At 32.3% G+C, this 23,693-nt stretch overlaps 3 protein-coding genes across 3 annotated transcripts in view; all 3 read left to right on the forward strand.

Moving 5' to 3' along the window:
* LOC108907344 (odorant receptor Or1-like) overlaps positions 1–2,164 on the forward strand; it is a 6,589-nt gene extending 4,425 nt beyond the window's left edge. Inside the window, exons 4-6 of the mRNA XM_023454265.1 lie at positions 1,436–1,540; positions 1,907–2,062; positions 2,117–2,164. Of these exons, the coding sequence (XP_023310033.1) occupies positions 1,436–1,540; positions 1,907–2,062; positions 2,117–2,164 (309 nt within the window). The remainder of the gene's footprint in view (positions 1–1,435; positions 1,541–1,906; positions 2,063–2,116) is intronic.
* Positions 2,165–5,297: 3,133 nt separating this feature from the next.
* Positions 5,298–7,409, forward strand: LOC108907352 (odorant receptor Or1-like). The gene is made up of 6 exons (XM_018711002.1): positions 5,298–5,838; positions 5,922–6,162; positions 6,353–6,452; positions 6,665–6,769; positions 7,152–7,307; positions 7,362–7,409. Exons 1-6 carry the CDS (start codon positions 5,298–5,300, stop codon positions 7,407–7,409), a joined length of 1,191 nt encoding a protein of 396 aa, XP_018566518.1.
* A 7,821-nt stretch (positions 7,410–15,230) lies between these two features.
* The window catches only part of LOC108907359 (odorant receptor Or1-like), a 14,100-nt gene continuing 5,637 nt past the window's right edge, over positions 15,231–23,693 (forward strand). Inside the window, exons 1-3 of the mRNA XM_018711014.1 lie at positions 15,231–15,771; positions 18,151–18,391; positions 18,454–18,553. Coding sequence (XP_018566530.1) covers positions 15,231–15,771; positions 18,151–18,391; positions 18,454–18,553 — 882 coding nt within the window. The remainder of the gene's footprint in view (positions 15,772–18,150; positions 18,392–18,453; positions 18,554–23,693) is intronic.

Consider the following 23,693-nt stretch of genomic DNA (forward strand, 5'->3'; position numbering starts at 1 on the left):
CTGTATAATTCACTCATAGTTATTGATAATGATAAAAACAAATAATTTTAAATTTTAATGATTGATTACTGACTTGACTAGTGACGAGAGTGACCTAAAAGGTAGTAGACAGAATAGAAATAACGCAACGCACATTGCAGAATGCAGAGTAGAATGCGTTAAATAGCGTGCAAGTACGTAATTTTTTTAACACGTGGTGTACCAGTCGCCAGTCGTAACAGGCAAAAAGTATTTGTTTTTTGTAGGTATTTTGGGTATTTTAAATACTTTGAGTAGTTAAAATACTGAATAGTATTTAAATTACTTTTGTTATTTTTAAAATACAAAATACTTTATTAAAGTATTTAAAATACAAAATATTTTTGGGGTTATAACATAAGTATTTTAATTACAAAATACAAAATACTATTTTATATTTAAAATACTATTTGGTATCTTTTTTTGTCAAAATATGGGAGTATTTTGACTCTGTTAACTACCCAATGAAAAATTTATCAACTTATTTCGTTTAAATAAAATAGCAACTTTAGAATTAATTCAAGAAAAAAAATAGTAATTATCTAGGTTCTTAAATAAAGGATTTCTATTTCCAAACGTAATTGGTACAATATATTGTTCACATATAGCTATAGTTTCCCCAAAAATAGATCACCTAGTGACTCCAGCAGTGGCAAACTTGAATAGAAAAGGATTTTATAGAATAAATGTTCAAGCAGTAAATTTATTATGTCTTTAAACTACAGTACCCTATTATAATTTTTTTCAGATGTTCAATAAATATTTGTTTATATAAAAATAAAAATATAAAACTAGTGTCCATACTTTTCTTTACCTAAATAGTAAATACATATAATGATGTTTAATAGGTATAGGTTTGAAAACAGTATTACTAGATATACATATAATGTTTCACAGAGCTACATATATGTATACCAGAGTATGTTGCAACTTGGGTCTTGGTTTTTTGAATTTGCACCCGCTACTTTTGAAAGTGCTGCTGCGAGCTGACAGACTGCATTTGTCATTTCCTAATACACATACGTATAAATTTTTATACAGAAAACTGAAAATTTTCCACAATACATCAACATACCTGCACATTACACAAACAAATTGTAAATTTTAGGTTATAATTTTCTTCTCTAAGAATTCACCGGTTAATGCGATATTGCCAAATAGAAAAATGACGTATTCTAAACAATATTGTTATCACTGTAACTTTTAGCAATACTTGTTATAAAGGTGTAAACAGAATATGGTTTTCATAAGTCATCTTGTTATAATTTACATTTTTATCAACATGGATTATAAAACAAGATCTTGGGCAATAAACGAACAGAATCGACTCGAAATGTGTCAAACAATACAGATATTTATTTACTTAGTGGTGTCATCCTGCTCATAGTGCGCTGATGAGGGTTTATCTTTATTTCAGGATATACCGTTTACAATGCCTTTTTTTGGCACAGCCACCTTCACAGCCGCTGCACTCATAGAAATATTTCTGTACTGTTATTCAGGGACGCTGCTGTACGAAGAGGTAAGAAAAAAACACGTTTAAGAGAATTTCGAGAAACTGAAAATTTTACATCGGATTTACATAGTTTTTTAAAATTTGACCAACACAGACTAGAAACTAGACTATTCCTTTCCGAAAGTCTTTCGTGGTGTAGCATAACCTGAAATTTTGGCTAAAACTGAGTTTTTCGCACGTTTAGTTTAGGGTGTCTCTAAAACCTGATGCGATGAGGCAATTCGTGATCGGATTCGGATTAAGTGCATCGAAAACCTACGAGCCCTGGTTTCTAGTTTAGAAGGTCAATCATATTTTGTCGGCCTGTGCTATTAAATGCAACAAGATAGCCAATGCCAATGAAAAAATGTAACTTAATGTCATCCCTTTTAGAGTAATTCGGTAATAAATGCCATATACATGAGCGAATGGTATACCTATGACGAAAAATCCAAGAAGGCCCTTCTGACTTTGATGGAAAGGGCTAAAAGACCCATAAAAGTCACCGCAGGAAAACTTCTAGACCTCTCGCTTGCCACTTTCACCGCGGTGAGCAATTTTTAAGAAAAAAAGTTTTTACATTCTACCAAAGATCAATTTCAGATTATACGCAGGTCTTACTCACTATTGGCGGTCCTAAAGAATTATTAATTAATTAATTCCCACTCTACAAGATTTCGCACAGCTTTGTAGAAAGATAGTTGCAATATTATCCACTTTGGTAGAAATATACTATATGTTATGCAATTTCAAGGAGTTTTCATACATTTATACACAGATATCCATTACAGTAAGTGATAAACTGGGTTAGAATGTTGCTTTATGTGCAGGTGAGACATGTTCCAACAATAGATGGGCTCAGTTTAAGCTTTTAAATGTGAAGTTGAATATCAAATAAAAAGATGTACAATGTAGTAGTTTCCTTATTGACTTTATAGGACTGTCTTCTATAATCTCAGAGGTAGATGGGATACTATTATCACATAGTTTAGATTGGTGTGTCAGGATCAAAATTACTAGATTCAATAAAATAGTTTGAAAAGTAGTCTACAGACCAAATGAAAACGAAACAGAGCCATTTTCAGGAACTGCGTCAAGATTGTAGAACAACGCTCAGAGCCATCGATTTTAGATAAAAGCGGGATATTTTTCGCTGGTACTTTTGACTATGCCACTTTCACCCCCCATGCAAGGGTAAGCATCACCCCAAAATATTTAAATGACATGGGGGTTGAGTAATATTTCTTTTGAAAACTCTTACAATTCTGTTTACAACAGACTTTAAATTTTATAATTCCGCCCAATACTTATTAAGAATTTTTATTTTAAAGTTGAAACTTATGTACAAACAATTAGTAACGGTAAAAATGTCAGTCATTCGAGTTAAGTACGCCAATGGTATAAATTTAGTATTTCTTGCGTTACATTGGTTTTTGGCGATTTGTTATCACTTTCGTAAAAAAAAACACAATTGTAAAAAACAGAAATGAATGCTATACACACACAATGAACGTAAAATTAGTGGATTCCAAATTATTTTCTAGTATTATTTGGAAGCGTTGGTTGGTAGTTTATTTAATTGTGTTTTTGAAAATTAAACACTATGGTTTATTCCATTGCGGAAAGGGTAGATATCATTTCGCTTTACTTTATGAACAATAAATGTGCGAATAGAACAGCTCAGCTATTTAATGAACAACATCAAGATCGACATGTCAGGAGGAAGTATGTTCTAGAGTTAGTAAAAAAATTTCAAGAGACAGGGAACGTAGCCAATAAAAAACGAGAAATTGAAAAACCTATAGTTAATGAAGCTAGTGAAGTTGCAGTTTTGGGACAAGTTCATCTTGATCCTACATTAAGTACGAGGCAGCTGGCATCTGTGTCTGGGATCAATCGAACTAGCATACAAACCATTTTGAAGAAGAATAAATTCCATCCATACAAAATACATTTAGTCCAGGAACTTCATGAGGATGATTATGACCGCCGTTTGCAATTTTGCGAAATAATGAGTGAGCGAGCAGGGAACGATCCACAGTTCCTTTTTAACATCTGTTTTTCTGATGAATGCAGTTTTTTCTTGAACGGGACGGTAAATCGTCACAATTGCCGCTATTGGTCCGATTCAAACCCAAGAGTTTTTCACGAGGTGCATACACAGCAACCGGAAAAATTAAATGTATGGGCTGGAATTTTCGGTGACCGGCTGGTGGGTCCTTTTTTTCTACCTGGTAATTTGACTGGCCAAATGTATTTGCAATTACTGGAAGACGCTATTGACCCTGCCTTGACTGATATTATTGAAAATGTTCCAGAGTATGATGAAGATCATTTGATTTTTCAACAGGACGGTGCTCCTCCGCATTATGCGTTAATTGTCCGTCAGTATTTGGACCAACGTTTTCTACGGAATTGGATTGGGAGAAGAGGCAGCATTGAGTGGCCTCCACGATCACCGGATTTATCGCCCCTTGATTTCTTTTTGTGGGGATACCTAAAAAGTAAAATCTATAAAACACAGCCAGCGTCGCTGGAAGATTTGCGTCAAAGAATCGTCGACGAATGCCGTCGAATCACTCCGGAAATGCTTCGGAATGTGCGCGAACGTTTCGAACAAAATCTTTATTCTTGTATGGAAGCGGGCGGTCATCAGTTTGAACATTTAATCAACTAAGTAGTAAGTAAACAACTAAACATAATTTAAATTTTAAAATGTAAATTTTTTTCAAAGTATTGGGCGGAATTATAAAATTTAAAGTCTATTGCAAAGAGAATTGTAAGAGCTTTCAAAAGAAATATTATTCAACCCCCAATGGCATTTAAATATTTTGGGGTGATGCTTACCCTTGCTTGGGGATGAATGTGGCGGAGTCAAAAATATCAGCAAAGAATGTCCCCCTTTAATCTAAAATCGACAGGTCTGAGCGTTTTTCTACAATCTTGACGCAGTTCCTGAAAATGGTTCTGTTTCGTTTTCATTTGGCCACCCTGTATATCCTGTGTTTAAATTACAGTTTGAATCGTAGCAGGACAAAGAAGAAGTTGTATTTTTCGTATAACTAGACAAAAAATCCAAGGAGGCCCTTCTCATATTGATGGAAAGGGCTAAGAGGCCCTGCTGGGAAACTTATGCATCTCACAGTAGAAACGTTTTCTACGGTTTGAAATTTGATTCAAGAAAAGTGTTACGACTTTATCTGATGTTCAATATCAAACCATACGTAGGTCTTACTTACTACTAGCGGTTATGAAAGATTATTAGTTGCTCAATGCAAAAAATTGCACCACTTTGTAGAAAAGTAGTACCATTTTATCTCAACAGCAAAAATTAAGTTAAATCTAACGGATGTTGGTTCCTCAGTTCATAAAGGATGTGAATACTTATTTAGTCCCTTAATTATTTTACGGAATTACAACTTATTATTTATTTAAGTAACTGTATACTTCGAACAAAGAATTATTTTATTATTTATTTACTTTGAATTTACCGATATAAAGAAATCAGATCTAATTGCAGATCTATTGCAGATTATTAATATTGCAGATTGCAGTTTTGATTCCAATAACTTTTTCTAATTGGTCCAACACCAAAGACTGGGGTATAATTATCTATTTACAGTAATTACATATTCCCTTTCAACATGCTTTACGTCAAAAGGCTAATTGTTTTAATTACAAAAGAAAATATGTACTATGTTTTAACATACAGTTCGGTTATAAATAATTCTAATGCTAGGAATAAAACAGGCTGCCTTTTGATCTTCTTCGACAGTTTCACAAAATGTTTTCGAGAGACTTGACCGAAAGTACCTTCAAATACAACATAGCCATAATGAAAATCTTCGGTTTGTACCCCTTCGATAACTGGCCAAAAGTTTCCATACTGTACGGTTTCATCTCCTACGTAGTTCTTACATTCATAACAGCTGTACTGGTAGTAGTATTACTGATCGTTAGAATTAAAGACAGCGTCCAAATTCTAAGCGAAGACGGTTTTATAATGGTGGAATTGATAGTTCTCTCTGTGAAGATACTGCCCTGTAAACTAAATATAAAGGGCATAAAGAGGACAATGCACGCTTTGAAACAGGAGATTTTCAATAGCCAGTTGCCTGAGCAAGACAGGATTCTGGCAGAGACTATTGACAACTGCATATTTATATTTCTGACGTTTTGTACGTGTTCTGTCATTACAGTTTCACTTTGGGCCTGTGTACCCTTGGCATATGAAGCAAGAAGATTACCTATTGCCATATGGCTGCCCTTCGACCCATTCGAGGACACAGCGATTTATATTTCTTTGTACATCTTCCTCATTTATGGTAAAGTATTAAAATCGATACTTAATATTTTCCAACCAAAAATGATTCCAGTATAAGCTTAAGTTTTATTTTTTTATCCGCAGTTGTGGTGAATGGTGGTGTGGAAAACGTCTGCATCGACACTCTGTTAGCTTTTCAGGTGTACCACGCCGCAAGCCAAATTAAAATTCTCAAAGACACTCTGGCGCACTTGGGCGAAAGGGCAGAAGAGCAAATTCTGAAGGAGGACAAGTCTCTGAGCTTGGAAGATAAAGATAATTTGAAAAACAACATAATTTATAAGAAGATATGCCACTGCGTTGATCACTATGAAGCCATTTATAGGTAAGTAAATTGTACCCGATAATTTTCTCATTTAACGCTTTCTTAGGGTGGTATAGTAGACTCTAATGTTGAGCCAAAAGTAATAATATAATAATACATATTTGTAATTTAGGCCAATCAATAGAGGTTTTGTTTGTGACAATTACACTAGCAATATTTAGGAAATAGTTATGATTAATAATACTTTTAGGTTTGTGGAAGATTTGGAAACTACCTACTCTTTCATCGTATTTAGTCAAATGATAGCTACTATAATATTAATATGCGTTTGCTGCCTGCGCTTTACAGTGGTAAGCACTTGCCTAAATAGAATATCTCATCATTAAAAGTAATTTTTTATTTTATTCTGCATGATTCGGATTAATTTGTTCTTGCCTGTAGAGTAATAAAGACATAACTGTATTCAATAAACTGACAAAGTGTCAAAATTATACAGATATTTATTTACTTAGTGGTGTCATCCCGCTCATTGTGCGCTGATGAGGGTTTATCTTTATTTCAGGATATACCGTTTACAATGCCTTTTTTTGGCACAGCCACTTTCACAGCCGCTGCACTCATAGAAATATTTCTGTACTGTTATTCAGGGATGCTGCTGTACGAAGAGGTAAGAAAAAAAACAAAAGAGAATTTCGAGAAACTGAAAATTTTACAACGGATTTACATAGTTTTTTTAAATTTGACCAACACAGACCCGCTACACTTTTAAACTAGAAACTAGACTATACCTTTCCGAAAGTCTTTCGTGGTGTAGCATAACCTGAAATTTTGGTTAAAACTGAGTTTTTCGCACGTTTAGTTTAGGGTGTCTCTAAAACCTGATGCGATGAGGCAATTCGTGATCGGATTCAGTGCATCGAAAACCTACGAGAAGGTACAGTCTGGTTTCTAGTTTAGAAGGTCAATCACATTTTGTCGGCCTGTGCTATTAAATGCAACAGGATAGCCAATGCCAATGAAAAAATGTAATTTAATGTCATCCCTTTTAGAGTAATTCTATAATAAATGACATATACATGAGCGAATGGTATACCTACGACGAAAAATCCAAGAAGGCCCTTCTGACTTTGATGGAAAGGGCTAAAAGACCCATAAAAGTCACCGCAGGAAAACTTCTAGACCTCTCGCTTGCCACTTTCGCCACGGTGAGCAATTTTTAAGAAAAAAAGTTTTTACATTCTACCAAAGATCAATTTCAGATTATACGCAGGTCTTACTCACTATTGGCGGTCCTAAAGAATTATTAATTAATTAATTCCCACTCTGCAAGATTTCGCACAGCTTTGTAGAAAGATAGTCGCAATATTATCCACTTTGGTAGAAATATACCATATATTATGCAATTCCAAGGAGTTTTCATACATATATGCACAGATATTACATAAGTGAGAAACTGGGTTAGAATGTTGCTTTATGTGCAGGTGAGACATGTTCCAACAATAGATGGGCTCAGTTTAAGCTTTTAAGTGTGAAGTTGAATATCAAATAAAAAGATGTACAATGCAGTAGTTTCCCTATTGACTTTATAGGACTGTCGTTTATAACCTCAAAGGTAGATGGGATAACATATTTTAGATTGTGTATCAGGATCACAATTACTAGGTTCGATAAAATACAGTTTGAATCATAGTAGGACAAAGAAGAGTATATCCTAGTGTAACCTTTTCTCGAATTTATAAATTTTTAGAGATCTCTTAGATTATAGAAGCAATCTTAGTGGCAGATTTAAGCTGAGAGAACGTTTTTAAAATGAATATAGTCACTGATTCATTTGATTTTTTTATAAGATCTCCGCGCTTGATTCTCTAGAAGAATTGTGCATCAAACCCTGAGGAATAATAATATACTTCTTTTTCTGTCCAACTTCAACTTATTTTAATTAATGACTACCCGTTTAATTCTTTTTAATTGGTATAACCCAATTTAACTGAAGCTATAAAGCACAAACTTCTAGCTTCCTTTTTATCACATTTAAATAAAAGTAAAATAAATCAGTTACCAAAATAGATTTAACAACATCTACTCTTAGTTCACAATTTATTTCACATAGAACCTGATGTTAAATGCACATTTAGTATAAAATTAGGTAAATATGTTCACTTTTTGTTTTGCCGTCATGCAATATTTTGCGTAAAAATTACGAAGTAACATTTCAGCAAAGTTGACAGTAATATAATATTAATTAATATATTAATATTAATTACGTAAGTAATATTAAATATTCAAGTGGAATAGTTATTACAATTAAATATTTCTATATAATACAGGGTGATTCACAATTTATCCAAAAAAATTTGGGAATAGATGCGGCATGAGAAATGGATGAAATGGAAATGAATCGTAAAAAAATTTTTATAAAATCCTTAAAGTTTCCGAGAAAAAAATTATTGAAGTTATAGTACATTCAACCACTACATAGCTGGACAACTGTAGTATCTAGCGTCATTCGCAATACGCGTGGAGAGCCACGTGGCCTCAACTACTCCGAATACTGAAATCCATTTTGCAGTCGTCGTTGCGATAGTGTTTACCTATTATCTGTGTTATTTACAATAGTTTTTTCGTAGTTAGTGTCAAAAATGGTTTGCTTGTATAGCAATTCGGAATTGATGGATATCGTTTTAATTTATGGTGAAGCAAGACAACATTTGTATTATGGTGAAGCATTTGTGTTATGGTGAAGCAATAAGACAACATTTGTCTTAGTTCGTATAACTTAGTAAGATGGACCCAAATGTGTTTACAAGTTGATGGATTAAATTTTGAACGATTGTTGTTGTAACATCGGGTATGTCAAATGATTTTATTATTTAAAAACACAATTTAATTTTATTAATAATTAATAAAGGCAAAATCAGTTCAATTTGCCGATATAAAATAGGTGCTGTAAAGTTCTATTTATTTCTTTCCTTGCGAAAGTTTTTGTCTGTTTTTATCATACCGCCATGCCGGTTGCATTGTGCGAGGTCAGGTTTTACAGTGGACCAGTTTCCAGTGCCGTGCAGAAGTGTATTTTAAAATCATTTTCGAACAGCCCTTTTTGTTTTTTTCTTTACAAAATAGTATTTGTAAGAGTCCCTTGTACATCCAGAATTTTTTTTGGATAAGTTCTGAATCACCCTGTATATTAGTAACAGCATTATTTTAATTATCTGCAGAGAAATTATGTTAACCTAGGTTTTAATAATTATTATTAACGTATTAACGAAAAATTCGTGCAACTGAAGAAAAAGTAAAAATATTTTAGCTTTATTAAGCAAATAATAGAAAATTTAAATTAGTTCTATAGAGGTAACAGGGTACGTCTATTGTGGACCGTTTCCATAAGAGTAATAGCGGTATTATCTGGAATAACAAATCGTCTTCACATTTTTAATTAATTTACTTATTTATTTACAATTTGATGATACAACAGTTTCTACTAATTTGGTAACAAGCGGTTGAAATTTTCTTTATTAACAATCCTGTCAATCGAAAACCACGCAATCGATCGCTGCAAAATTTGTAGGATAAAATTGACATGTTTTACTATTTGTTCACAAAGTTTCATCAATATTTATAAATATTTACTAATTTTAAAAATTGCTCCAAATATACATATGATTTTTTACTATTTTTTATTATTTTATTTAATATTGTTAATGCAAAATTCAACTTTTTTGTTTCGCTAAAAACTCGATAAACTTTCGATAAACTATGGGTTCATCCAAAGAAAAACGCAACGTGTTATATTATATAACTTTATTGAACGCTTCTTTACAGGACAGCACGACCGATCGGGAACAAGACTTAACCCATACTAATAATGTCGTTTCTTTGCCTGATCTAAGATAAATTTACCCTCTCGGTCGTGTACCTACTTTTAACCCTGGTAAAACCTCACATCTGGATACTGTCTAATAAACAAGTTATGTACCTAAAGCTCTATGATTTATGATGCACTTATTCCTAATCTCATTTACTCTAGATACAGCTTAATATAATGTGATATTAATTATAAAAACAAATTTATTTGCTAACTAAATATAAAAATGTAATTGTAACATGCCGCCACAAAACAAAAAATAAACAATGACTTTTTATTTAGGGCTTACTTTCAATGTTACAGGGAAAAATATGTCGAAAAACAGGTAATTTTTCGTTCTGTTTTTGTGTCTGTTGTTCCCTTTATCAATGGTTTTTTGGAATAAGCAAACTCGGATTCTTATTCTAAATAATATTTGGGATTTTTCTGTACAACAAAATAGGCGACTACAAACACCGCCTGCCTGGTATATTTACTTAATAGAATGCCCACTTTAATTTATTTTTTGATTGATGCTACTGAATTTGATAGTTTTTTACTACATTTTTTAGCATAAATTTTAAATTAAATTAAATATACTTATTTTTTGTCGTGCAGTATTTTGCGTGCTGACATCTCAGCAGAAATGAAAAAGTAACTTCATTTAAATTTAATATTAATAGTACAATAATGCAATTAACTATTCCCTTTCGATGTGCCAATGGCACAATTATTCTAATTACTTGCAGAAAATTTTACAATATCGCGCCAGCTTTGTTTTGTTTTCGTTTCCTTGGAAACGCACAGCGACGTATTAGCATAAAATTGATGCAACCGTGGACTGGAGAAAAAGTAAAAATATACGGTAAATAACAGAAAATTTAAATTAGTTCTGTGGAGTTTATATGCATAACTAAGGAACTAGGTACGTCTATTAAAGAGCCTCATATTTCAAGAGTCAAATCCTTTTCCATCAGAGTGATCGAGGTATTCTCTGGAATAACGGGTCATTTTTCACTGTTCCATTTCATTCGACTGAGAAATGACGCCTGTTTTTCGGCCCCGTAGAGCTTCCCAACCACAAAGTTCGTTTTCTGTCCGTTATTACGACTTACGCGGGATTAATCTTGATGGGAATGGCATTTGCATGTCTTTGTTCGATGGGATAATTATTAATTTCTTTCGGCTGTTTTAGCCGGCGGTAAATTGGCAATTGTTTCGTTTTCATAATCCTGTTCGGGGGTTCATTCACAAGTCAATAAGTGGGCCATGCTTAAATTGTCTCTAAGAAGAAAGAATCGTTATACTTGTTCTACGATCATCAATTTTTAATATTTTTAAAATTTTCTTTTTTTAAATATTAGGTTGCCTACTTGCAAGGTGTCCAAATTTAACTGATAACAGTTAAATTAAAAAAAAAAATTTTTTTGAGGATGGTAATTAATTATTATGTTAATATTAGTCCGGTCAAAATAGACATTTCAAATAACGAAAATTCCGACAGAGCTAAATTTTGGTGGAGACCTTGGATACGCCATTAGAAATAAAGTGTCAAAAGTCCCCATCGATCCCATGTGTGCTAAAAAAGTTATTCGGGGTCAAAGGTCAAAATTTGAGGTTTTTTTTAGAAAAAGGTAAGTTTTATTAAAAAAGTAGCCCTGACAAAAATTATAGATCTTAAAATTGTCTACAAAAATGGTGCTAATACTTTTTTTCTAAAAATCACCATTCCTGAGATATCGCGATTCTAAAAGTTGAAGGAGTCACTTTCTACATGATATGCACACATATGCCACATATATACATAGTCAGGCACTTAATACAAGTAAAAACGCCTATTTGTGTCTCTTATATGTATAATCTATACTATTCTGAGAATATACACTCAAAAGAAACTCAAACCTTTAGTCAATCCCCTCTACCCGCATGGCCTTGAATAACATCTGGTTAGTCTATTGTAAAAACTTTTGTAAAAAATACACGAAACAAGAAACAAGTACAACTATCTTGTCTTCCTCCAACATCGGCTTCTGCTAATCAACACTTATATCGAGTATATTATCAAGTTCAGACATGGCTATAGGCAATCAACTGAACCCAGAAGACTGGGGTTTGAAATTAACAGATAACACTTTGGAACCGATTCAAACTTTACTCCCACTTTTTAGTCCGGAAAAACTTCTAAACACCATTTTTTGCAATTGCAAAAAAGGTTGTAGTGCTAAATGTGGCTGTAGAAGATTAGGGTTACTGTGTTCTTAAGCGTCTACTAATTGCCAAAGCCAGTCTTGCTCAAATGTCCAATTGAATACAACAGACGTAGATTCATGTGAATTCGATGAAGAAACAGCTGATTTGAACAATTTATGAACATCCAGCAAGAAGAAGAGGAAGAAGAAGAAGAAGAAATCGAAGAAGACATGACTGTTGAAGTCGACTTTGAAGAGTATGAATCATATTAAAATATCAAAAGAAATCAGAACTACAGTTAATGTCAATAACCAATATCAATAATCATCATGGAGTTAAAAAAGTATTGTCCCTGAAAATTCCGTCATAAAAGTTCGTGGAGTAGGCCTACCGGGGAAGCCACGTTAAAAATGTGCATATCATGTAGAACGGGACTCCTTCAACTATTAGAATCGCGATAGCTCAGGAATGGTGATTCTTAGAGAAAAAAGTATAAGAACTATTTTTGTAGATAATTTTAAGATCTATAATTTTTGTCGGGCCTACTTTTTTGATAAAGCTTACCGTTTTCGAAAAAAATCCAAAAAAAAAACTCAAATTTTGTCCTTTGACCCCGAATAACTTTTTTAGCACACATGGGATCGATGGCGACTTTTGACACTTTATTTCTTATGGTGCACCCAAGGTCTCCACCAAAATTTTAGCATTGTCGGAATTTTCGTTATTCGACCACTATTTTTATGACTAATTTGACCGGACTGTATATATTTTTAAATCAAATTACTATGCATTAAGCACAACACAAGCAAAATTTAATTAACTCCAGATATCGAAATACATTTTATTGTATATTATGCAAAACTGAAGTGTTTTTTAAAAGTTGTTCATTAAATTAGCTGAACCGTTCATTCATAAACTAATTTTATTACTGTGATTATTTTTTGACGTTTCTTAAAACCAATGAAATGCTTCTTTATTTGTCACAAGGGTAAGTTTCAACCAATTATGTCATTATTATATTGGGAATAAATCTCTATTGATTTGTCTCGGGAATAATTACTGTGGCTTTTATTTGCGTAGCAAGTGTCAGATAGTTGTCAAAATAATTACCTAATTGTGTCAACGCGATATATAAAACGGGTGAAAATCATCGGTTTAGTACCTTTTCTGATGCAGAAATAACAAAAAAGATTGTAGAAACTACTTCGAAAAATACTCTAATAAGTAATCAGTCTATATGGAGACAATTTAAGACCTTCACCAAAGAAAGAAATTATATTCTGGATCAATCTACTACAGCTACTCTGGCATTGATTTTGAAAGATTGGGCTTATAACATGAAAAGAAAAGACGGAAATGATTATAAAGAAGCAGTAATAAAGACAATGTGGAATAAAACGGCAAAATTAGTTCAAGAACTTTAATAAGTATAACAGGTCCTTTGATCCTCTCCATGATATATAATTCAAAAATGCTCGAAATGCAAGAGACGCAAAAATAAAAATTTTACAAAAACATCCTGAAAAGCACAAACAAAGTTCTGTGGCACTTTCTAATACAGAATTGTTGCAAATTTTTAACTATTGGGACGAAGATACACCTTGTGGATTGCAAAGAAAGTTTTTTCACGTTGCATCGTATGAACTAGCTTGGAGGGGAGGAGAAGCTACGAAATGTTTAGTTCATTATTTTAAAAAAGAAACCGACATAATAAGATTAAATACTGGCCGCATTGAATATAATCCCATCTTTACAAAAACTGCACAGGGTGGAGCACAAATGTGCGCTAATAGTAAATGGTTGACTCCAAACATAAATAACCCAGATATTTGCCCTGTTCGTCTTTTTGAAAAACTAATGGGTAAACGTGAAGAAAATATTAAAACCGAACGCTTGTATAAAAACGTTCCTGTGGGAATAAATTCCACTTCAAAATGGATGAAAGAATCCGCAGAAAAAGTAGGTCTAGACACAGTTACTAAAAAAATAACTAACCATTCTGCCAGATCAAGTGCAGTAAGTAACTTTTCAAAAGCTGGTGTATGAGAACAAGAACTAATCAAGGTCACTGGTCATAATTCTGCAAGTTCGATTAAACCATACGTACAACTGAACCAAGAACATCATTCAAATATAATAAATAATCTTAGAGAAAATACGCAGGAGGAAACACATAATATAACAAGCAATTCCAAATCCTCAATAAATAATTACTCTCGAAATATTTTTAATAATTGCGTTTTTCATTGTACTAATTTAAATTGTTAATTCTTTTAATATATTCACAATGTGTCAACGATATTTTCGTATATTGTAATAATTAATTAAATTAAATTTTTCAATAGTTTTATGATAGTTTTATTGATCTTTTTTATTGTAAAAATTTGTGAATAAAAAAATAATCTAGTCAAATATAACTCGCGAGTTCCATAAATTAGAAAATAATTTGACAGATTTTGTTCAAACTTGTTGCCATTTGGAAACAGCCACTCGAGCCCTGCGGGCTCTCGTGACTATTGCCTGGCAACAAGTTTTCAAAAAATCTGTCAAATTATTTTCAATTTATTCTCACTCTCTTGTTATATTATTACTGAGTATCTGTTTGATATCAACTGAACTATGCAACAAATTAAAAAAGATTAATGAAAATATCTAGATAATTTTATGCAAATGTAATGTATCAATTTAGCAGGTGTTGAACAGATCAATTAAATTTTAATCAGTATATTCATTAAAGGACAACAAAGTAAAAATTAACCTACTTCATAATTAATATAAATAGTAAATATAAATAAATTACTCATTAAATATTTATATCCTTTAATTTGTATTTGGTTTGTTGCTTTACCCAACGTTGTGTAAAATTCTGTCATTTCTTTCCACTGTTTTAAAAACGTATATTGATAGTCCTGCTTTCTGTTGTTTGAGATATGAAGTATGAGCTATCAATAGTCTAAATTTCTAGTCCCAGAAGAGGCAAAACACCATTACAAACATCCCCCCTAAGTACCTCCCTGTAGAGAAAATAAATAATTCGCATTACCACTACTCATAAAAGTCATCACTTTTTTCACTTAATCGTCAGTGCGACAAAATGCCTTCGAACGATTTAGTACAAAGGTCATTCAAGTACCACTTGATAATTATGAAAATCTTCGGCCTGTACCCTTTCGACTCTTGGCCTCAATATTTCACACCGTACGCTCTTTTTCTGTACGTAATATTTACAATTGCAACACCGATTTTGGCAGTCATACACCTAATCGTGGGCGAAAAGCCAATCGTTGATGTCATTACCGAAAACGGCTTTATGATAGTGGAGTTAATAGCGCTTATTGCCAAATTTCTGCCTTTCAAAATGTATCCCGAACGCACGAAGAAGGCGTTCTCCGCTTTGAACAAGGAAATATTCAACAATCACCTGCCCGAACAAGAAGCCGTTCTTGATGAGACTGTGGAAAACTGCAGGTTCATCTTCAGGATATTCTGTATGTCTTGTGCTTTTGCCGTCTTGAGTTGGGCCAGTTTACCTTTGATGTACGAAGACAGGAGATTTCCCATTGACGTATGGCTGCCGTTTGAACCCTTCGAAAACACAGCGGTTTACCTGTCTGTGTACCTCTTCGTGTGCCTGAGTAAGAATTATGATTATAAGGTGTAACAGCAATACGTATATTTTTTTTAATCATTACTTAAGTACTTTTTAACTTAAACAAGCTCTCTACTATAAGAGGGCAATTCCTATGAACCTCGCTTAATATACGACGCACATCAAAAATCTTTGTATGTTTTTTGTTGCATTTTTTGAGGCCTTTATGCTCGTAAAAAGATCCAAAAGAGGAAAAAACAAGTAATTTTTCCATGAAATTTTGTTAAAATAAGTTTTCTCTATCTCTCAAAATAACAGTTAAGAAAAAAACTAATGTACAGTCAAGTAGTCCAGTCACTGAAGGCAAAAATAAAGTAAAAGCTCCCAATTTTGTCGGATAGCATGGATTTTCCTAAAAATTTGCATACCAGCTCATCTGACCCCCCCCCACTTCAAAAGTTATATTGTCTAGATGTGTGTTTTTTTCTTTTTGGGGGTGAAAACTACCCTTGTACGAAAAAATGCGAAAATCGCAGATTTACGTATTTTAAAGATTCAATTCATGATTCATGTTCAAATATGTTGGATAAAGTTCCTATCGTGTTTTTTATATAATTTATGAAATTTAATTACTTTTCAACCCTTAAAAATCCTTAAATTACCCTTCCATGGCCAAAAAAATAGATAAAAAGTATTTAACAGTTTAAAATATTCTTTTGGTGCATTCACATGTATTGCATTTCTTTTGTTATTCATTAGAAAGCTTACGACTCATTACAAAGTTGCAACCCTTAAAAACCATTCCTTATAATAAAATAAAATATTATTGAAAGCTTGAGATGTTTTAATGGTATGCATATGTTGAATTATAAACTTTTTATTGGTTTTCAAATGATCTATGATATATTGCAACTTTTCAGCCACCCAAAAAACCCTTATGGAAGACCTACCCCTCATAAAAAACCCTACCCCTTATAGAAAAATTTCCTAAAAATTATATGTGAGTATGATGATATAATTATTTTTTTTTAATTTTATTGAATTTATTCTTAATATTTTTTTATTAAATTTATATCAAAAAAAAAAAATTATATACATTATAAATGGATACGTGTGTGTATGTATATTATTAAAATACTTACTCAAATCAGTTCACAAGTGCTCCAAAATACACAAAGATGATGGTAATTTACCCGCACCGAAAATTTTACCGAAAAAATGCGATTAATTTTTTTACCATAACTTTTGTAATTTTAAAGTTATAAATTTACTCAAAAAACCATTTTGTAGGGAATTTAAAGCACTTTAAGTTCTGTGATTTGCAGTTTTTTTGAGCCCTTCGTTTTTTAGATTTGTAAGCTAAAAGGGCTCAGGAAAGGCAGTCTTGGAGCTTAGTTTTGAGCTTCTAATGGTCATAACTCAGTCAAATTTTGTTCTACAAAAATTTAAAAAAAGCAAATTGTTCAGTAAGAAAAAACCTACAATTTCTTATTCTATATTTTTTTTATAACTTTGTTAGTTTTTGAAATATTTTGAAAAAAGGCGATTTTTTAAAAAATTGAAATTTTTTTTTAAATTTAGGCTTCTAAAATCGTTCAAATTCCCAGAATCTACTGTTAATACATAAATAAAGTAAATTGCAGAAGGAATACGTTTTATTTTTTTTCCGTCAAGTCATTAATTTTAATACCGATTTTTTTTTCTCAAAAATCAAGACAATCATTTTATTTTGATTGTAACTTCATTAGTTTTCATGCTAACGACTTCTACCACCACTCAATTTAAAGGTCTTTTCAAGAACTTTAATAGGTGTTATATAAGTTTTCCTCGAAAAACCTTTAATTTTTCCGCTACAGGACGTTGAACGTTTCGATTATAGCTATCTTCGAAATTGACTTCAACTTCTGGGAGTCATAACTCGGCTTCTATACCATCTACAAAAATAAAAAAGCAATCTCTGTTATTTAATTACCTTTTTTTTGCTTATGATCATTTTTTTGATAAAACTTGTAGTTTTTGAGATATTCGCGAAAAATGGCTCAAAAACATGCATTTTTTGGGCTAAAACGAATATTATGTTTAGGCGCAAATAACACAAAAAGTATTGACTGTACAAAAAATTCTTATATAGCATTTTTTGCTTAGATTTCGTCCCTCTATCGAATCGTGAGGTTATTTTTAATAAAAAAATTCCCACCCTCCAGAAGGAGTGGCATCCACCCCTAGGGTAAAAGCACACATCGGCACTATATAACTTTTGTTTCTTGGGCTATTCCCTAGCTACAGTTAAAATTTCACGTCAATCCATTCCATCAGAAAAAATTGGTAGCCAAAATGCTTCAGCGACTGGACTGAAGTAAAAATAAAAAAACTTCCAACAAAACATTTATGCCCAGTACCATTAAATTCATTTTCTTGTGCACAGGTGGGGTACACGCTGGATTTGACAATGCAACCGTAGACAGTATAGTGGCTTTACTAATATATAACGCTTCAAGTCAGGTCATAATACTCAAAGATACACTCATGTACCTTAGCAAGAGGACAGAAGACGAAATATCAAAAGAAAATAGATCCCTAAGTACTGAAGAAAAAGAGAATCTGAAATCGAACATCATCTACAAGAAGATATGCCACTGCGTTGACCACTACAACGCCATTTATCAGTAAGTTAAATTACATTCGGTGCAATGAAAATAACTAAACTATATATTTATTTTCCTTTGAGGTTTGTGGAGGATTTAGAAGATATTTTCTCGATGGTGGTGTTCAGTCAGCTCATAGCGAGCATCATAATAATATGCATTTGCTGCCTGCAATTGTCAGTGGTAAGTATTTTTAGTAACCAAGAAATTTCATTTCTTGCTCGTGAAACCTCGAATCTTGAAAAATCAAGATGGCGGACCTCAAAATGCCCGTCAATATTCACAGGTATCGAAATACGAAACACGAGATATGTACATTTTTACGATCAATAAATCCGTTTCAATTTACGTAAACATAAAAGTTAATGAGTATTCGAAGTTGTAAAAATGATACAACAAAAGTCAATATGGCGGCGAGAATCTTGTAAATTTGGGAGGGAATAATACGCGAGCGGTTCACCCCTAGAAAGATGCTTCTAAATGAAGGTAACCGACTAAATTTTTAAAGCAAAAACCTACAGCTTGAAACTTTTTTTATTTTATAAAGTGTATTTTTCTGATAATTTACATATTTTTTTTTTATACTTTTCATCGTGGTCAGTCAATTGTTATAAACAAAAAAGTTGTAAAAAAAAATTACTCGCCGAATGGCTTTCTTGTAAAATGGACCTAAATAAACACTGTTTGTTCTTTGACAAAAATTCGAAAAATGCTTCGCTTCCGAGATATTTACAATTAAATGCGAAAAAAGTGACGAAATCGACAAACCTTCGGAATTTTTTCGTCAAAAACTACTGAACAGAGTTTAATTCTAAAAAGAGCTTAATCATTGGCAGATCTTCTACTTTAAGATATATTTTTTTGGTATAGGTCAATTATTTTATTCAAGGTCTAAAGCGAAAAAAAAAACAGTCTACAAATAGTGAAATTGTAACTCTAGATCCATTGACACATGGATGGAAAATCGAAAATGGTTGTCTGGATTTTAATTATTTCGAAGGAGAAACTGCGTTAGNTTTTCTCGATGGTGGTGTTCAGTCAGCTCATAGCGAGCATCATAATAATATGCATTTGCTGCCTGCAATTGTCAGTGGTAAGTATTTTTAGTAACCAAGAAATTTCATTTCTTGCTCGTGAAACCTCGAATCTTGAAAAATCAAGATGGCGGACCTCAAAATGCCCGTCAATATTCACAGGTATCGAAATACGAAACACGAGATATGTACATTTTTACGATCAATAAATCCGTTTCAATTTACGTAAACATAAAAGTTAATGAGTATTCGAAGTTGTAAAAATGATACAACAAAAGTCAATATGGCGGCGAGAATCTTGTAAATTTGGGACGGAATAATAGGCGAGCGGTTCACCCCTAGAAAGATGCTTCTAAATGAAGGTAACCGATAATAATTGTCTTTAAAAGACTTTTTTTTACTCGCTTTAGACCTTCAATAAAATGATTGACCCATACCCAAAAATATATCTTAAAGTAGAAAATCTGCCGATTATTATGCTCTTTTTAGAATTAAAATCTGTTCAGTAGTTTTTGAGAAAAAAATTCCGAAAGTTTGTCGATTTCGTCACTTTTTTCACATTAAATTGTAAATATCTCGGAAACAAAACATTTTTCGAATTTTTGTCAAAGAACAAAAAGTGTTTATTTTGGTCCATTTTACAATAAAGCCATTCGGCGAGTAATTTTTTTTTCCAACTTTTTTGTTTATAACAATTGACTGACCACGTCGAAAAATATAAAAAAATATGTAAATTATCAGAAATATACACTATAAAATGAAAAATGTTTCATGCTGTAGGTTTTTGTTTTAAAAATTTGGTCGGTTCATGCCTTTTTTTTAAAGGTGAACCGCTCGCCTATAAGAACTCGTATTAATTAGAAAAAATCCGTTCATTTTGAGATGTCTGATATAAATCAGTAGGTCAAATATGAATTTTCTTTTTCATTGACACATTTTAAGAATACTTTGTTCTATAATATTTTTTCGCAGAGATCTTATTTCTAGAGTTAAAAAATCATCAAAGTTATTGTACGTCTGCATATGGACATCAGCCATTCTGAGGTCCGCCATCTTGATTTTTCGAAAAGGCCACAGTTCTGTAAAGATAGACATTTATAGTATACCGTGTGTCCCCGGATGGGGATAGCCATGGGCAGTAATCAAATACGTAATAAAACACACAGGACATCCAAAAAATTTCAAAATGTCAAATTTTTTCTAAGCAAAGTACCTTTAATTTTTGTTTTCGTTAAAAACTGTATTTAACAAAGTTGTTCGAGAACTCAAGAAATCCTTAAACACGCGGTTTAATAAAAAAAAGAAGAATAATTACATTTTGCAAATAAGAAGATGCGATTTTTAACTATCTTACTTAAAGCAGACAGAAATTGTAAAAAAATAAGTAAACTTTTATTTTAAATTTAATATGATATAAAAATAGTTTGGTAGGACAATTTCCGGGTTGATTGTCCGTCGCGTCGTCGGTTTCCGTTTCTTGTTCTTTTCTGACTAAACCCCGTTGTTGAGTTCTCGAACAACTTTGTTCAATACAGTTTTTAACGAAAACAAAAATTAAAGGCACTTTGTTTAGGGAAAATTTCACATTTTGAAATTTTCTGGACGTCCTGTATGTTTTATTATACAGGGTGATTTCACTTTAAATACAGAAACTGCATGAATAGATTAGTTGCCAAAAAATATGTATAGTTTGCTCTATAAACTTTTTCCTGGGGACGTGGTATTCAGATGTAGGGTGTTTGTTTCGAAAAAAAATTATATTTTATGTCATATCTTAATAATTAGTCCAACCAAATTACACTTGGAGAAAAAAAATTGTTAACTGGACTTTTATAAGTGGAAATGGTAAAAGGGCTTATAATAAACCTAAAAAAATAAATGCGTGAGCAGGGGTGGCGGAAGGTTGATTTGGGGAGTTGAAAAATTGTAAAAAATTGTATCATTGGGATTTCTGGCGAAAGTTGACGTCAAACAAAGAAGTATCCAATACAAAAGTTGTAGATCGTGCAAAAATCTACAATTTTTATAGAAGTCACTTTTTCAGATAACCTCAAAATTTACGAGAAAAATGCGAAAAACAGATTTCTTCTGATTTTTCGTTTTTTATTTCTCATTTCCGCAAAAATAATTTAATTTTGACAAAACTTGGTGAAAGTATACTTTTCTGTATCTTAAATAACCACAAATTTTTTTAGTGAACCCTCTGCCACCCCTGCTCACGCATTTACTTTTTTTTCGTTTATTATAAGCCCCTTTACCAATTCCACTTATAAAAGTCCAGGTAACAATTTTCTTTTTTTCCCCTCTAAATGAGTTATTTCTTCCCAAGAAAAAAAAAATACGTCACTGATGATTTTTTGTAGAAATAATGTTAAATTCAGGTACAGTTAAATTTGTTATGGTTGATCTATTATTTAAGAAGCCAAGCTGAAATTGAGATAATTGATTATGTACAGATAGATATATGCGGTTATATAAAACAATTTCAAACAATTTTGCAAAATTCGAAAGAACAGAAATTGATTTATAATTGATAATAAGGCTATTATCACCGTTTTTGGGAATAGGGCATGCTCTAGCTATTTTCCATAGTTTAGGGAACTAATTTTCACTGCCAGATTAAATAAATAACAGAGTGCTTTCACAATGAATGAAGGTATAACGAATTGCCATAATTTGCATATCTGACATGAAGACAATCCCCATGCAATAGTACAGAGAAAGCACCAACAAAGGTTCATGGTTAACATATGGGCGGGGATTATTGGGAATCATCTCATTGGATCGTTCTTTTTTTGAAGACATTAAATGGTGCCATGTATTTGCAATTCTTGCAACAAAGTTTAAATGATTTATTAGAAAATGTGCCCTTAGAAATTAGAAATCAGATGTAGTTTATGCATGACGTGCATCGCCCCAATTTAGCAATTTAGTTCAGTCAGCACTTATCAAATACTTTTGGTTATCAATAGATAGGTCGAGATGAGCCTATCTTATGGCCACCCAAGTCGCCCAACATGACTCCTTTGGATTTCTTTTTATGGGGAAATTTAAAGAGGCTTGTGTATTCGACGCCAACTTAGGTACACCAGGAAAAACCTGATAGAAAAAATAACACACCATTGCAATGAAATTCGAGACAATTCTGGAATATTGTTTTCAGTACAACGAGAAAACATCTGTCGGATAAGGAAATGGAAAAAAGGCGACCATTTTGAAAATCTGCTGAAATAAACAAGAAGAAGCAGAGCTTTCGAATTTTTAACAGCATTGCGTTTAAGTGATTTAGAAATGTATCAGAATAAATTCTTTTTGCCTCCACACAATTGCCGAGTGCTTGTCCATCCATAAGTTAGATGCATGTAAGCATTAATGAAATGTAATAATGCCCAAATTTTATTTTAATACGAATTATTAGTTGTTATGTTATCCCATAATTATTGTGTTTAAATAGCTTATGTTAATAAACTTTATAATTAAATAAATTAATGTTTAAACGTGTTAGATATACACAACTGAGTTTTTTAAAACAGCTGATTTTATCAAAACAAATGTAGAGTTCCTTTTTTAAAGAGGAATAATCAAAGTATTTAAAAATTCAGATTTCAGCTCTATAAAGTGACACCTGTCAAAATTTTATGTTGACCTCCCCTATACACTCCTGAGAGTATGCCATATACTTACCAGACACCCTGTATAGTGGTACATATTCATCAAAAATCTTATACAGCTTTTGGTAAAAATCCTGCACCCTGCAGTTAGATTTATATTATCAATTTGCAATAAAAAAGACCAATCACATTCCAAAATTGCGTTATACAGGGTGTCCCAGAAGAACATGATCAAAAAGCTACTGATATATTCTTTGGCTCAAAAGAAGACGATTTGACCTATAGTAGGATCGTATACGATGCAAATTAGAGCAAAAAATTGTCGGCCTTTTATCAAAGGAAAATCGTGTCATCATTTTTAGGAGGCGTAAGATAAATCATTTCAAATTTAAAATGAAATTCAATGTAAAATCTGAAATACCGCTGCATACGCACTGTGTTCTGGTAGTAGCTGTAGTCGCCCAGGTGCATCGAGTGTACGAACTGGTCGGTTATACGTCAAATACTAACCTGGCGAGCTTTGCCGTCAATTAGAGAGCGCTTCCAAAAAACAAGTAAACAACAGTGGCGCGTACAGAGGTAAAATGTAGTACATATGTGGAATTTAGGAAACAAATTGGATTTATAATAAATTACATTTAAAATAAATAGTTTATGAGAATAAAGGAATTTTTGTAG

The sequence above is a fragment of the Anoplophora glabripennis genome, unplaced genomic scaffold (assembly GCF_000390285.2).
Source record: "Anoplophora glabripennis isolate ALB-LARVAE unplaced genomic scaffold, Agla_2.0 scaffold20, whole genome shotgun sequence".
In the NCBI taxonomy this organism is placed as follows: domain Eukaryota; kingdom Metazoa; phylum Arthropoda; class Insecta; order Coleoptera; family Cerambycidae; genus Anoplophora; species Anoplophora glabripennis.

Bases quoted from the DNA above. Each gene is read 5' to 3' on its own strand.
- LOC108907352 (XM_018711002.1), top strand. From the start codon at position 5,298: ATGTTTTCGAGAGACTTGACCGAAAGTACCTTCAAATACAACATAGCC. The intron at 5,839-5,921 runs GTAAAGTATTAA...TTTTATCCGCAG, and splicing joins GTACATCTTCCTCATTTATG to TTGTGGTGAATGGTGGTGTG. The intron at 6,453-6,664 runs GTAAGCACTTGC...TCTTTATTTCAG, and splicing joins GCTGCCTGCGCTTTACAGTG to GATATACCGTTTACAATGCC.